This window comes from Humulus lupulus, chromosome 2, assembly GCF_963169125.1.
Source record: "Humulus lupulus chromosome 2, drHumLupu1.1, whole genome shotgun sequence".
Classification (NCBI taxonomy): domain Eukaryota; kingdom Viridiplantae; phylum Streptophyta; class Magnoliopsida; order Rosales; family Cannabaceae; genus Humulus; species Humulus lupulus.
Genome location: NC_084794.1, coordinates 2,875,223 through 2,889,038, shown reverse-complemented (window position 1 = coordinate 2,889,038; position 13,816 = coordinate 2,875,223). Strand labels below are relative to the sequence as shown.

Sequence of the window (13,816 nt, the reverse complement as noted above, 5' to 3'; positions counted from 1 at the left end):
TGGGGATGTCCACGTGGTAGTCATGATTAGGCCGTATCTCAGCTCACTAATCAGCCCATGGGAAAATCAGGGCGTACATATATATATACATAATATACTAGATAAAAACAATATTCAATGCACGTTTGCTTAATTTTAAAGTTGAATTCGACATAAATAACAAAATATTATATATTATATGTTTCATATAATATTAAGTTTAATAATTTTAATTAAATTTTATTTAAGATAAAATATATGATTTTATTATTTTTAAATAATTAATATTGTAAAATATCTCAAAAATATTATATTTAAATTTATTTAATTTTATTTAAATTTTAGTCATATTTACAATATATTATTAAATATAAAAATATTCTGTTAAATATAAAAATATTGTGATAAAACTAAAGAAAAAATAAAAAACCGAGTAGTATCTTCAAATATGATCTCATGTTTCGTTAAAGAGAGTTGTTACGAGAGAGAAAGGAAAGAATACTGTATGACTTTAATAATTTGAAGTCAGAATAAATTATTTGTAATTATCTAAAGTAAGTTTTATATGTATACATAGATCTTTATGACACAAATGATTTTGGAAAAAAATATAATATGAATATTTTAAATGTAAATTATATATAATTTTATAAAATAATATATATAATTTTATAAAATAATCATTCTATTATGAAAAGTTATGCATATCAACAAAAATATATCATCAAATAAAAAATATATTTTGAAAAATATTTTAATAATTACTAATGTATCCATATTTATAGTTATTTTTATTAAACCATCTAAGTTACAAACACAAGATGAGTAACTCACAAAAAAAAAGTATCCCAGTGAATCTCATTTTGTTTGTAACTGTGAATTATTTTCGGTGCGATTTTTTTTATGAATGTGTATATTATAACTAATTAGAAGACTTTATAAATTTTTAGAAAATTTTGAATAATCTACTGTTACAAAAACAATGTTTAAATATATTATTTTTTACACGTGTAACAAAAAAAAAATAGTCACGTGTTGTTTTCGGTACCATAAATTATTTAAAATTTTATGAAAATTTACACGATATTTTAAATAACTACACTACACACGGTTTAAGCAAAAATTTACAATCAAGTCCGATTAATTTTTTTGTTGAAGAGTAGTAAAGGAAGGATTAACAATAACCATACCTCCATCAACAACAAGGTTATGTCCACTCACATACCGACCCTCATCACTACCCAAAAACAGAGCTGCATTAGCAATATCATCTGCCTTAAGCCTCACATGCTTCAAGTTAGCAATCTCACCGGACATACTCTCAATCTCCTCCTCGCTAAACCCAGTAAACTCCTTAGCCATCGGCGTCGCAACCACGAACGGCGACACACAGTTGACTCTTATTCCAAACTGTCCCAACTCCACAGCAGCATTCATAGTCAGCCCCAACACTGCACTCTTCGAGCAAGTGTAGGCGTACGAGCCTGTGCCGCCCAAGCTCGCACTAACACTAGCTGTCGATATGATGCTGCCGCCAACAATACTGTCATTGTTGGCAGAGATCATGGCTTGGGCAGCGTGTTTGATGCCGAGAAAGACGCCTGTGACGTTCACTCGCAACACGCGCTCGAAATCGTCCTTGTCGCTCTCCACGAGTCGGAATTTGCTGTCGCCAATTATGCCGGCGTTGTTGAACATTATGTCTAACTTTCCGAACGATTTTACGGCTTTTTCCACCGCAGCTTTGACTTGGTTTTCGTCTGTTACGTCGCAGTGGACATAAGTGACGTCGTTTTCGGCACCCGACGATGATATAGATTGGGATACGGAGTGGCCAAGCTCGTCTTGGACATCGGCTATGACTAATTTGGCTCCATGTTGGGCGAAGATTTCGGCAGTTCTTCGGCCTATCCCACTGGCTCCTCCGGTGATCAAAGCTACCTTACCTTCCAACCTATATATATATGTATGAGTCATTTGGGATATATAAGCAATAACAACTATATATGAAGTTTAATTAATATGCTTCGGAACATACCTTCTTGAAACTGCAGAGAGCAATGAAGTGGTTGCCATTTCTCGGAGATATGTTTGGATATGTGTACACTTACCATATCTATCTATATATAAATATGTATATAAAGACATGATTAAGTTGATAATAATTCTTTTCCAAAAAAAAAAATAAAGTTGATAATAATTGCCTACTTTTATTATTAATTACTCGTAAAAAGCTTAAAAAAAAGTTGATAATAATAGTTTTTATTTGGCAAGTTGGCATAAGGTGCCAAATTATTGTATCTCACTTTTATGAAAAAGTTGGATTTGATGTAGTCATTGGATCTTGTCGTTAATTTAATGATATATACTTACGTACATAGCAACCGACTATTTACTATTAGTCTAATAATTATTTAGAAATATTTATTTATAATTCTAAATAAATATTAAAATGAAAAATTAGATACCTAATTTATTTTAGTGCTTGAGTGAGCATATGTTCCACGCTATACAAGACAACCTCGATCAGTAAGATTCTCCCAATGACCAATAATTAATGTATTTTTCTATAGCTCATGTTAATAAGAGATATAAATAATTTATTTTTTTATTTTAGGGAAGTGATGAAAAATCAAGGATTAAAATAAAATAAAAATATCATATAAAAATAGTTGTTCCTAGACCCCTTCACTCCTTAGTAGTAGTGATGCACACGGGTTGGGAAATTGGCAATTAAGGAATGCTCTCTCATCCTCATTTACAATTTTAATCTTCATCTCTGCTCTCATCTCCACTTATTCTCCGTTAGAAAAATCTCTTCATCACAACAAAATAGGCATTTAATGGTTATATGGGGGAGACATTGTAGACATTTAATGTCTCCTTCTGAGAAGACGTTGTTGGAAGAGTCATCATAAGTGGCACTACGATGACTCTCATGGAGAGACTTTGTAGACATTGAACGCCTCCCCCGGAGAGTCATCATAAGGTGTAACCAAATTATATATTTTGCGTTGTTGTGCATTCTATATTTTGCTTATAGCAACATATGTGAACTTTGACATAAGAATTATGTTGATTCTAGATTTGGGGCTTGCCTCGATCTCTATTCATTGGTTCGTAATATATCGATTTATAGTGCTAGTACTCATGGAATGTGGATCGTTGTTTTAGTATTCGTATTTTTAGTTTTAAAAATGGAATTGTTATTTCATTTAATCTTTTGAAAGATCATTGGTTTTTTAATTATTATTGGGAATAGATTGTCATTTTTCCATTCAGAAAGTAAACTTAGTTGATTTACTTTATACAAATATGGAATCTCAATTGCTCGGCTGTGTTTTCTTTTACCAGGAACATTCTTTGGTTGGATGAATCCCCTTATGCAGCGTGCATATCAAAGACCAATAACAGAGAAGGAAGTGTGGAAGTTAGATACTTGGGATAGAACAGAAACACTGAATGCTAAGTATGCAGTCCGTACCTTATAGTTTCTTGTCAATAGAATTTAACTGATAAAGGTTACATCATTATTTTTGTACCTTTTGCAGGTTCCAAGAATGTTGGGTTAAAGAATCTCATAAGCCAAAGCCATGGCTGTTAAAAGCATTAAACAGTAGCCTTGGAGGAAGGTAAGCACACATATAAATATGTATTTGTATTATAGACTTTATAAGGAACAGACAATATTATTAAGTACATGGCTGGAATGGAATTGCATCAGTTGCTATGTTAACTTGAGTTTCTTATGATACTTTTTGTACATGCGTCTAATTCCCTTTTACTTTTTTTTTGTCTCTTGTAACTTTTTATATAGGTTTTGGTGGGGAGGCTTTTGGAAGGTATTGAATTTATTTATTTACGCTAACAAAAGTTAGTATTACCGGCGGAGGATTCCGCCGGTAATAAATGGTGTGTCCGCCGGTAAAGACCCGCCGGTACTAATCAGTCGGTATTAACACAATTACCGATCAACTGACACACCCTCCGGTATTGTATTAATACCGGCGGATTAATGGAGGCGGGACTCCGCCGGTAATGTGTAACACTGTCAACGTCATTTGACTCGTTTAATACCAGCGGGTTATTTCTTAATAAATATACATATAATACTTATTTAAAAATAATAATATTTAACATAAATTATAATTAATAACACAATTAATATTCATCAAAAAAAAAATAGCATTATAATTAATCATAAAATTAACATAATAAAAATATCAATTGTCTCATTTTAATTACATATGAACTAATTATAAAATAAACATAATAAAATTTAAATTGTCTTAATATAATTAAAAAAACGTAATCTAATTATTATTGTTTTGATCGGGCCAACTAGGTGTAAAATATTCATTAAGGTCAATATCTTGATCACTAGTATTAGGGCGCGGCAATGGTGGTGAACCAAACTGTGGTGCTTGTGGAGAGTGCTGCTGCGAAGATGATCTAAATTGTCGAGTATGTGGTCGCACCGAGGGAGACTGATGCAATAAACTCTCAAACTGACCATACCTCTGCTGCTGCGACGAACTCACAAATTGACCATACATCTGCTGTGGATGTTGCTGCTGCGATGAATCCCCGAAGTCACAACGCCTAGGATGTGACGTCTGAGATCCTACAGGGACGTCGTGGTAATAAAAAGGAGGGGACTGGGAGGAGCGTCCATACATGTTTGGATAATTCTGTTGAGGTGGATAAAAATGTTGTTGTTGTTGTGGCATCGACCAAGGAGGTGGACTTTGAGAAGATATACCACCTTCAGGTTGTGATGGTAAATATCGTTGCAGAAGGCTTTCAAACCGCGACTCAGTTTCTGTACTGGTATGCTGAGGATTACCAGATGGACCTTGTTGAGATTTCAACATCCGGATCTCTTCACGCATTGACTTCATCATTTCCACCATAGTAGCCATGTCTTCCTGAGGTTGATGAGCAGGTTGGGCCTGTGACTGACTTTGACTTGTGGAGCTGGAAGCTGATTTTTTCCCTTTGGCTTTGCTGTAACCTACTCCTCTTTGAAAGTCAGACCTCTCCCCAAGTACTTTACTCATAATCCCGTACTGATCGATCGACGAGGAATCAGCAGCAGATCCAGTTTCAGATCCCTCCGTCAGTCCTTGAGACTGGCTTTGAAGTCGTGCCCTCTCAAGCTCTTCCGTCATTTTTTCCTGTTCATAAAAATTGTTAGAAACACATCAGTAACATTGTTTAATGAAAATAATAACACAAAAGTTTAAACTTACAAAAGTTTCTCGAGCTGTGTCGTTGACAAAAACTTTTATCGATTTTCTCAAATGGCTATCTTTCCAAGTATCAATAACATGTTCATCAGGGTTCGCATATACAAATGTAGAGATAGGAAGTTAGAATGTAAAATTTTGTTAAATTAAATTAATATTTTTACTTACAAATTGGTGACGCTTAGCTGGCATCGATTTTGTGCCTTGCGTCGATGTATACTTCATTTCTTTTCTTTTTTTCTTGTTTTGGTTGGATCGCGCAATAAATTTTGGGCTCAAAAACAACTAAACAATATCTTTCCAACTCTCCTTGGAGCAATGGTCATGTGGGGCAACTAAAACACTCTGCAAATCTTCCGGATTAGAGTAATATTTTTTGAAGTGAGTATGTCTGATGTTCTTTCTCTCAGAATATCTTTTGCGCATCTCTGTGTAGATAGTTTTCATAACTCTCTCGGGTTCTGGATGACCATCAACATTATAAAAATGCTACATTAAAAAATAACACGTTAGTTTAGTTTGTAGATGATTTTAATAAAAAAATCTATACCACAAGACTTGTTCTAAATTTTTACCTTCATCTTTTGTACGACTTGTTCCTTAAATTGTTGAGGTACATCAACAAAATCCAAGTAATGTCCTGGCAACAACAAGGTGACTTGGAGGCCTATCTCGCGGAAAAAAGCTTGGTTGTAACGCCCTACTTCTTTAGAGTCGTTACTAAGTGAGTTTTAAACATGCATTCAACTTGCTAATCGAGGTTTTTAGGTCAAAAGTGTAATTAAATCATAAACAGCGAAACAAACTTTGAAAATAATTCCATTTACTATAAATCATTGAGTAGTTGACACTTGGGATCCCAAGAAACTATTTAGAAATATTTACAACATATAATTTACAAATTTAAGTCGACTAGACGACAAAATCTAAGTTTTAATACAACCATCTCCCAAAACCACTGGTCGTGGCAGCCAGGCAGGCCAAACATGTACACGCCGCTTCACGCTCTCCATACTCATGGTTGGTTGACTTTCCCCTTGCCCTTACCTGCACCACAGAGCACCCGTGAGCCGAAGCCCAGCAAGAAAACCCTCACAAGCAATTAACATATGCATAACAAACACTTAGCATATAATCAGGCCATTAATAGGCTACACACATACGTCCATGCCGTCCCAGGCACTTTACCAGGCCCTGGGTTCGCGGTCCACACCGTGAGGATATCCCAGGTATCCTATAGGGTCTCACCCTGGCAACTCGCACTCCACGTGCTCAACGCTGCTCCCGGCCCCTTGCCGTACTCGGCCTAGCACTCAATATGCCCAACGTCGTTCCCGGCCCTTTGCCGTTCCCAGCCCCTGCTGACCTCGGCCTGCGCCGTTCCCGGCTCTCGCCGAACATTCATCTAATCGCATTCATAGCATAACAAACATATACTGAATACTAACAAATTCAGTCAAAGGGCTACGCCCTGCAATTCAGACATATTGGGCTCAGCCCTGCATACAAGCTCTATGGGAACAATGGTTTTCTTACCTGTATCCCGAGCTTTCCAATGCACCAAGGCCGCGAGCACGGTCCTCTAACCCAAGCCTCACTGGAGACCTAGTCACAACACATATAAAACATCCTTTAATACTAACCAATCCAAAACCACTTCCCAGGACCAATCCCACACACTCGGAATCCCCAAATTCCTAGAACAATTCATCGGAAACATCCCCCGAACCCCCGGAGCAAAAGCTCAAAATTACAAAATCTCATGTTCTGAAAATAGCCTAGCGCCGCGGCGCTGCCCTAGAGGGCCGCGGCGCCCAGCAAGTCAAAAAGCCTTCCCCTATCCTGAAGCAGCCTCACGCCGCGGCGCCCAAGAACAGGGCCGCGGCGCTCCTTCGCGAACCCAGAAATCTGGGTTTTCCTCTGCATTTTCCCCAAGCCAAAACACTCCCAATTCAACCCAAACACGTACCTAAACCCCAAAATCAGTTTAAAACCCCAAATAAACCATTTGACAACCTATAAACATCATAAACCAGCTCAATCATGAGAAATCACACCCAAAATCCACCCTTTGGTTTCAAATTTCAGAAACTCAAACCAAGACTTGAAATACTTTACCCATGCTTCAATATACTCAAACCACACCAGAAACAAAAATTCAAAGGTGACAAAAACTCTTACCTCGATCAATAACTCAGCTTGAGTTTCCCCCAATCCCAGCTTTAGACCAACTCCTCTTGATTATTAAGCTGAATTCTCATAAAAACCAGCCTTAGCTATCCTTAAATTTCCATTCTTACTCTCTAAAATCAAGCTTAAAACTCAGTAAAACATAAGCAATTCTTACCTCAGAACAAATCTTGATTCTTGTTTAGCTTCAATTACTTCAAACCACCTTAATTCCTCTCCTAAATCTCAGACTTCCCAACTCCCTTCCTTTCTTCCTTTTCTTCTCTTTTCCTCTAGGTTTCTCCCAATTCCAGCATAAACAAAGCATATGACTAGGTATAATACGTATTCCCTTTTTCCTTCAGCTTAAGTAATCTAATTCCCAGCCAAATTACTATCCTATCCTCCCATAGTTATCCTATCCTAACTAAACCTCAAGGGCACTCTTGTCCTTTCACTTATATTACAATTCTACCATTTTTCCATCTAAACTTGTTACTCTCAGTGGTTACTAATGGTTACGCAGGTTACCCAATCACCAATAATCGTTAACCGAAAATTCACAACTCAACTCATGAAATTCCCCAAAGTACCCCTAGGCTCCTCCCGAGCCGGGTATCAAATCTCGTTGTGACTTTTGAGTTATCTAGCACTCTAGGACCATCTCGGCACGTGCATCACATTAATAACACCACACTCACGTGGTACAAATCACGTAATACCATTAACACATTTACACCCCCAGCGGGCTAAGGTTACTGATAACTCTATATTTTAGAGTTATTAATTGAGCTTTTGGACTTAAAAAGTTAGGTGAAATAGAGTGTTTGTGCTGTTATTGTGTGGTTTTAGTCACTTTGTCTCTTAACTTTGTTTGTGTAATTTGTTTTAATTAATGATAACTCTTGTGGAAAATAATGGAATTATGTTCTAAAAATGTGGTATTTATTTTGAAGGCATAGCAAGAGGGTGCTTGGAAAGCTTAGTGAAGCATGTGGAAGGAAATCATATTAGAGCTGAAATTCTGGCTGTTGTTGCAACATCAGTCAACTTTGCTGCAGCAAAGTATGGACAGTCAGCAACATAAAGTCTGCACACTTGGCATGTACTTAGATGAGGTGGAAAGGAGCTGCAACTTCTGAAAAGGAACAGAATATTGTCCCCCACGTGTAGAGAGAGAAGGAGAGGGTTTATACCCTTTGTGAGCCCAAAAAAGGGGTTATCTTCTTCACCCAAGAAAATAGAAAAAAGAGGAAGAGAACCAGCCGCCCAAAGCTCCATTAAAGGGGTTTATTTCTGAATTTCTTGGAGCTGAATCATCAAGAAGAGAAGAGGAAAGAGAAGGAAGCTAGAAGAAGAAGAGGATTAAGAGTTAGAAGACAAGAAGAGAATATCTCTATCAACTTGGCTTGTTTTTCTAAACTCAACTTTCATATAATTTTATTTTCTTTTTCTTCCTTTCTTGAACTCTTGAGATAATGCTGAATATTTATTGTGGTGATTTGGGTATTTTTACTATGACTTAAGTTATTTGTGTTAGGGATATTGATGAACCCTAATTTGCAATTGCCCCCAAATTGTTGACTATTTTATGAAATTTTTCTCTTGTTCAATTGAGCTATTTTATTGTGCAAATCTCTTGCTTGAGAATGATCAACTTATGTGAGAGACAAGCTAGTTTTAATTCCGGAAGGGTAAAAATTAGTGGAAATGCTTGATTGATGCATGTTGATACGTTTGTATTGATTAGTGGATAACTTAGGAATATTTTATTCAGCTTGCAAACTTGACGGATTGATGCTAGGAATTATGTTCTTGAAATTAAATTTAGCATAGGAATATGTGAATCTAATTGATGGAATTTTAACATGAGCATTTGGAAAAATGGCATGTGCATTAAATTGGAAATCCTAGTTACAAGAGAACTTTGCTATGAACTTTGTTGCAACATCAGGGGCAAAACTACAAATTAGGGGGATTTGATATGCCTAACTTTTATCATCATAGTAATCGCAATTTGTTATTTTCCAGCTTTATTGTTAAACGCCGAAATTAATTATCTTGTTTAGTTCTTTTTTTTGTCCTTTAGTTAATTTGATTAATCATAAAAAAAAGGGATAATTAATTGCACCCCAAATTGTTTGATGATGATTTTTACAATACTTGTTTGGCAATCCTTGAGGAGACGATAAAAATTACTTTCATTATATTACTTGTTCAACGATTGTGTACACTTGCACACACTTAGGAAAATCCGCAACAAGCTTTTGGCGCCGTTGGTGGATCGGGGTGGGTTCGTGAAAATGGTGGGGTCGGGGCGTGGGTCCGTGAGGTGGGGTCGTGGGGTCGTGGCCGACTGGGTCATTTGGGTTGGGTCCGTGAGGTGGGGTCGATGGGGGTGGGGATCGTGGGTTGTTGGGTTGGGGTCGATGGGGGTGGGGATCGTTTGCTGGGTTGTGGGTGGCTGTGGGGTTTCGGGTGGGGTCGTTTGGGTCCGTGAGGTGGTGGGCTGGGAGGTTCGTAGGCTGGTGGTGGGTTTCGGGTGCGTGGGTGGGGTCGGGGCCGACGGGGTTATGGGTGGGGTCATGGAAATGGGGTCGGGGGTCCTTTGGATCCGTGAGGTGGGGTCGGGGCCGACGGGGTGTTGGGATCGGGGGGGTGGGGTCGATGGGTTCGTGGCTGGGTGTGGTGGCCGTGGGGTCGGGGCCGACTGGGCTGGTGGTGGGCAAGAGGTGGTGGCGGCCACCACACCCCTAACATACAAACGGGGTCCACATGCATATTTATACCACCTAAACATGCATTCTAATCACATATTCATTCAAATTCACATATATAAACATGTTAACTCATTTATTGCCCTCCAGGCACGCTAATCATGGTCCTAAACCTTATTAGCAGATTGGGGTGTTACAATTATCCCCTCCTTACAAGAATTTCGTCCTCGAAATTACCTAAACAACTCGGGATGCCACTCCCGCATATCAGACTCAAGCTCCCGCGTCGCCTCTTCAACCTTGTTGTTTCTCCACAGCACTTTAACCAAGGCGATGGTCTTGCTCTGCAAGACAGTATACCCCGTACCTCTGACTATAATTTTCAAAGTCCACTGCTTTTACTCTACTCCTCGACCACACTCTTACAAGAGTAACAATCTTGTTCCACAAGATCTTGTCTAATAGCCATATTTTCGTAAGCCCCCTGCTTACACCACAACCCTGCTGAAACTTCAAGGTCCGCTTAGCTCACAATGATCTCCTCATTGTCTTATTCCTGATTCCATAAATACCCATAAGTCATCACCCCTACTAGGGTGAGATCAATTTATAGGCCCCTGGCCTAACCCTTGGTACAATTTCAGAATTTATGTTGCTTCAGGGGTCAGAACTCCCCTTTCTTTCTCTAAACACCATTCTTCTCTTTGTCTGCGCTTACTTAGAGAGACACCAATCTCTTTTCTCGGAACTTTATTTTCCAAAATTTAGCAATTTACAAGCTCTTTTATTCCTCTAGATAGGCAAACACTCTTGCCTTAAGAATTCCAACAACCTCTTCGGCTTTCTCTCTGAACCAATACTAAACCGTAGTATTCTCTATCTTTCACCTCTTACCATGTCTTATGTCATACTACCTTAGCTAGATGCCAGTTTTTGTTACCATGACTAACTTATCAAGGATTACACTCTCCTTGATATCTCAAGTATTCGCATACCCAGCGCTAAATTCCTTAAGATATCTGTTAAGCTTTCAGACTGTTATTCCATTTGCATTCAACCAATAATTCTAGGTTCCCACTCTATTCTCTTTGTTCTTTAGTTCCTTTCCAAAACTTAGAATATCATAGGGTCTCAGTTCAATACCATCGACGTTCTACCATGTTACCAGTTCACTTGAACCAACTACCTTAACTCATTCAGCTGAGTTAAAACTTTTCATGTCCACACATCTTGCTTATAGTCTAATGTGGTCTACTCCTGTGATACACCACCACATCACTTTACCCTCCTGTGTCCAAAGGAAGACACTAAATTATGTCACCCGCTCAGCCCTCCCGGTACAACATACCCTAGGAGGTGGAACGATATCCATTCAGAATTCTCATTTCTATGCCAAGTTCTCATTGAATCTTTCATCCGATCCTGGTATCCCAACTTGTACTACCTTGACAGGGTTCTTCTTTGTTTCAACCAAAGCCAACACTTTGGACTCCATAGTCCAGTGATACTCACCTGCTTATCATTACATACTAATGCAACACCAATCTCAGTCGCTGCCTTGTCCACTCCATTACAATCTGTGGTGTTGTTCTTTGACTGACACACGTCTCCCAGTTAGGAGTTCCGCCTCCAATTAAATTTCCCTTCAGTCAAGGATTCCAACCAATCACCCATCTGTTGCTTTTCACTAAACCTGGGTCTCAGCGTTATCTTTCTTACGAATGACCAAATATTCGTTACCTTTTACTATGCGTACTCTGCCTACCCATTAAATCAAGTAAATTTACCATATTCTCACTTCACCTTCCACGAGGCTTAATCCATCCTCTCATCAGTCTAAGCCTGGGCGTGCCCCAACCTGTGATGCACCCCTCACAGTTTCCTATCCTCATCAAAAGTTAGATTCTTTACGCTGCAACCATTTACCCAATCATAACACGCTTATTCCTGCATTACCAAATGCTAATCAATTCTTACTCTGTTCTTTGAACTCCTGATCTAACACTATCCATTCAGTCTATCTTCAAGTTCTGTTGTTTCCCCCCAATCTTCGGAGTAGGCTTCTGCGAAGACACTTGTGTAGTGGATGACGCATTTTCCATTCTTGTTATGCTCTCTATCCCTCAGACGTTCTTTAGTAGTTTCTCTGTGGCTTCAGACCAAACCTCTACATACCTATCCTCTCTTCTTCTTGTAGCATTACTCTGAATACCCCTGACAAGACCAAACCTACACTTCATGGAGCTTTACCTGTGACCCTGCTTCTTTAGTGCTAACATCTTCAGCGCAGTCGTTCACTTTCTACTTCTGACTTGGAGCAGTCCCTCATACCGTCCATAAGCCTTGAAGGAGATTTGTCCGTACAGTTCCTATACCTTCTATCTGTAGAGCTCACCTGAGTTGCTAACGCTTAAATCAATCAAAAACCTTTGTTACCAATCCATCACACCCTACCCGGTATAAGTTGTGATTCTTGCAATGTCTCTCTCCTTGACCCCCAGCTGGTGATAACCAGACCGTAGATCAACTCCCGGAGACATTGTCTTGTCTAGTATCCGGGCATCTAATCTCTTTATCCATATCAAATGCTGCTAACAATTTCCACAATGCGATGCTCTAACTGATTCACCCCAAGGTCAAACTTCTTCAACTGCTTCAGTAGTTTTTTTTTTCCTTGTCAAACCATTATCATCTTTCATAATGTCCCTGATACCGAACCTATCAATAGCCGAGTTATGGAGCGTGCCCAGTCCTCCCTTGTACACCTATCTGAATCACTACTAGTCAGTTTAGTTTCTATTCCGTCCAACTAAAGTATTCCAATCGATTTTCTCCACTATCCATAGTTGTTTCTTACAAATTTATTCCCATTCTGACTTATGCCAAGACTTTCGTATGACGAGCTCTATCGCTCTCCCCACGAGCTCCTCTATTACCTGTGCCCCAATTCCTCTTCCAGAAATTCCTAATTCTTCTTAATATTCCTCAACCCCTCGCAAAGTATCTTGAAACATATTCTCTATGTCCAACTCTGTCTTGACACACTCTCAGTACCGAACTCTTCCAGCCTGTTATATATCCAAAAATGTGAACTTCCAGTTAACCAGTCAATTCTGAAAAACTAGCATCAGCCTCAAATATAACAAGGCATTCCAGTCTTCCATCCCCTAGCCATGGAACATCCATCTTAACATACCAAATCATTCTATGTAGGAGCCATGCTCTCACCCAACATCCTCCCAGGTGGCATCTCCTGCCTCTGGTGCATAGTAAACAACTTCACTGGTTTCCATCACTATCCTGACAACTACCTTGTCAATCGGATTTTCCCCCTTTCTGACAAAACTAGAAGCCATAAAGCTATCCGGGGTTCTTCTGCTTTGATTACCGAGAATCTATCCTTACTAAACTTCATCAAGGGAGCATTGCCATTTGCAGCTCTGGCACTCATGCTCTATACATCATTCCTCAGTTCTTCGAACAACATGGCCCTCTCCGCTACCCACATACAGACGATAAGTTCTTACATCGGAGCGGCCCAAATGCTTTGGACTATTCCAGAGTTCAATCCTTAAATGGGTCGTCATCATTTCCAGCTACATCCGTCAGTATCAGTTTCCCAAAATGAATTACCCAATTCACAAAACCCATTGATTTGCACTGTTGTTACCCTATCATTCCAAACCAAGCTTATAAGCCCAC

The 13,816-nt window shown here is 38.8% G+C and overlaps 1 protein-coding gene and 1 long non-coding RNA gene across 2 annotated transcripts; one reads left to right on the top strand and one right to left on the bottom strand.

Moving 5' to 3' along the window:
• Positions 1 to 1,110: 1,110 nt before the first annotated feature.
• Positions 1,111 to 2,071, bottom strand: LOC133815773 (secoisolariciresinol dehydrogenase-like). The gene is made up of 2 exons (XM_062248575.1): positions 2,018 to 2,071; positions 1,111 to 1,933 (listed from the first exon to the last, which is right to left on the bottom strand). The coding sequence occupies exons 1-2, from the start codon at positions 2,053 to 2,055 to the stop codon at positions 1,120 to 1,122; spliced, it is 852 nt and encodes a 283-aa protein (XP_062104559.1). The 5' UTR covers positions 2,056 to 2,071; the 3' UTR covers positions 1,111 to 1,119.
• Positions 2,072 to 3,315: 1,244 nt separating this feature from the next.
• On the top strand, positions 3,316 to 3,841 carry LOC133815772 (uncharacterized). Its single transcript, XR_009884834.1, has 3 exons — positions 3,316 to 3,448; positions 3,531 to 3,611; positions 3,797 to 3,841. It is a non-coding gene; the product is annotated as an uncharacterized LOC133815772 (long non-coding RNA).
• Positions 3,842 to 13,816: the final 9,975 nt, after the last annotated feature.

What these genes read in the sequence shown, in the direction of transcription:
- LOC133815773 (XM_062248575.1), bottom strand. Translation starts at nt 2,055, where the DNA reads ATGGCAACCACTTCATTGCTCTCTGCAGTTTCAAGAAG. An exon ending in CTCTCTGCAGTTTCAAGAAG is followed by an intron (nt 1,934 to 2,017) that starts GTATGTTCCGAA and finishes ATATATATATAG; the next exon opens with GTTGGAAGGTAAGGTAGCTT.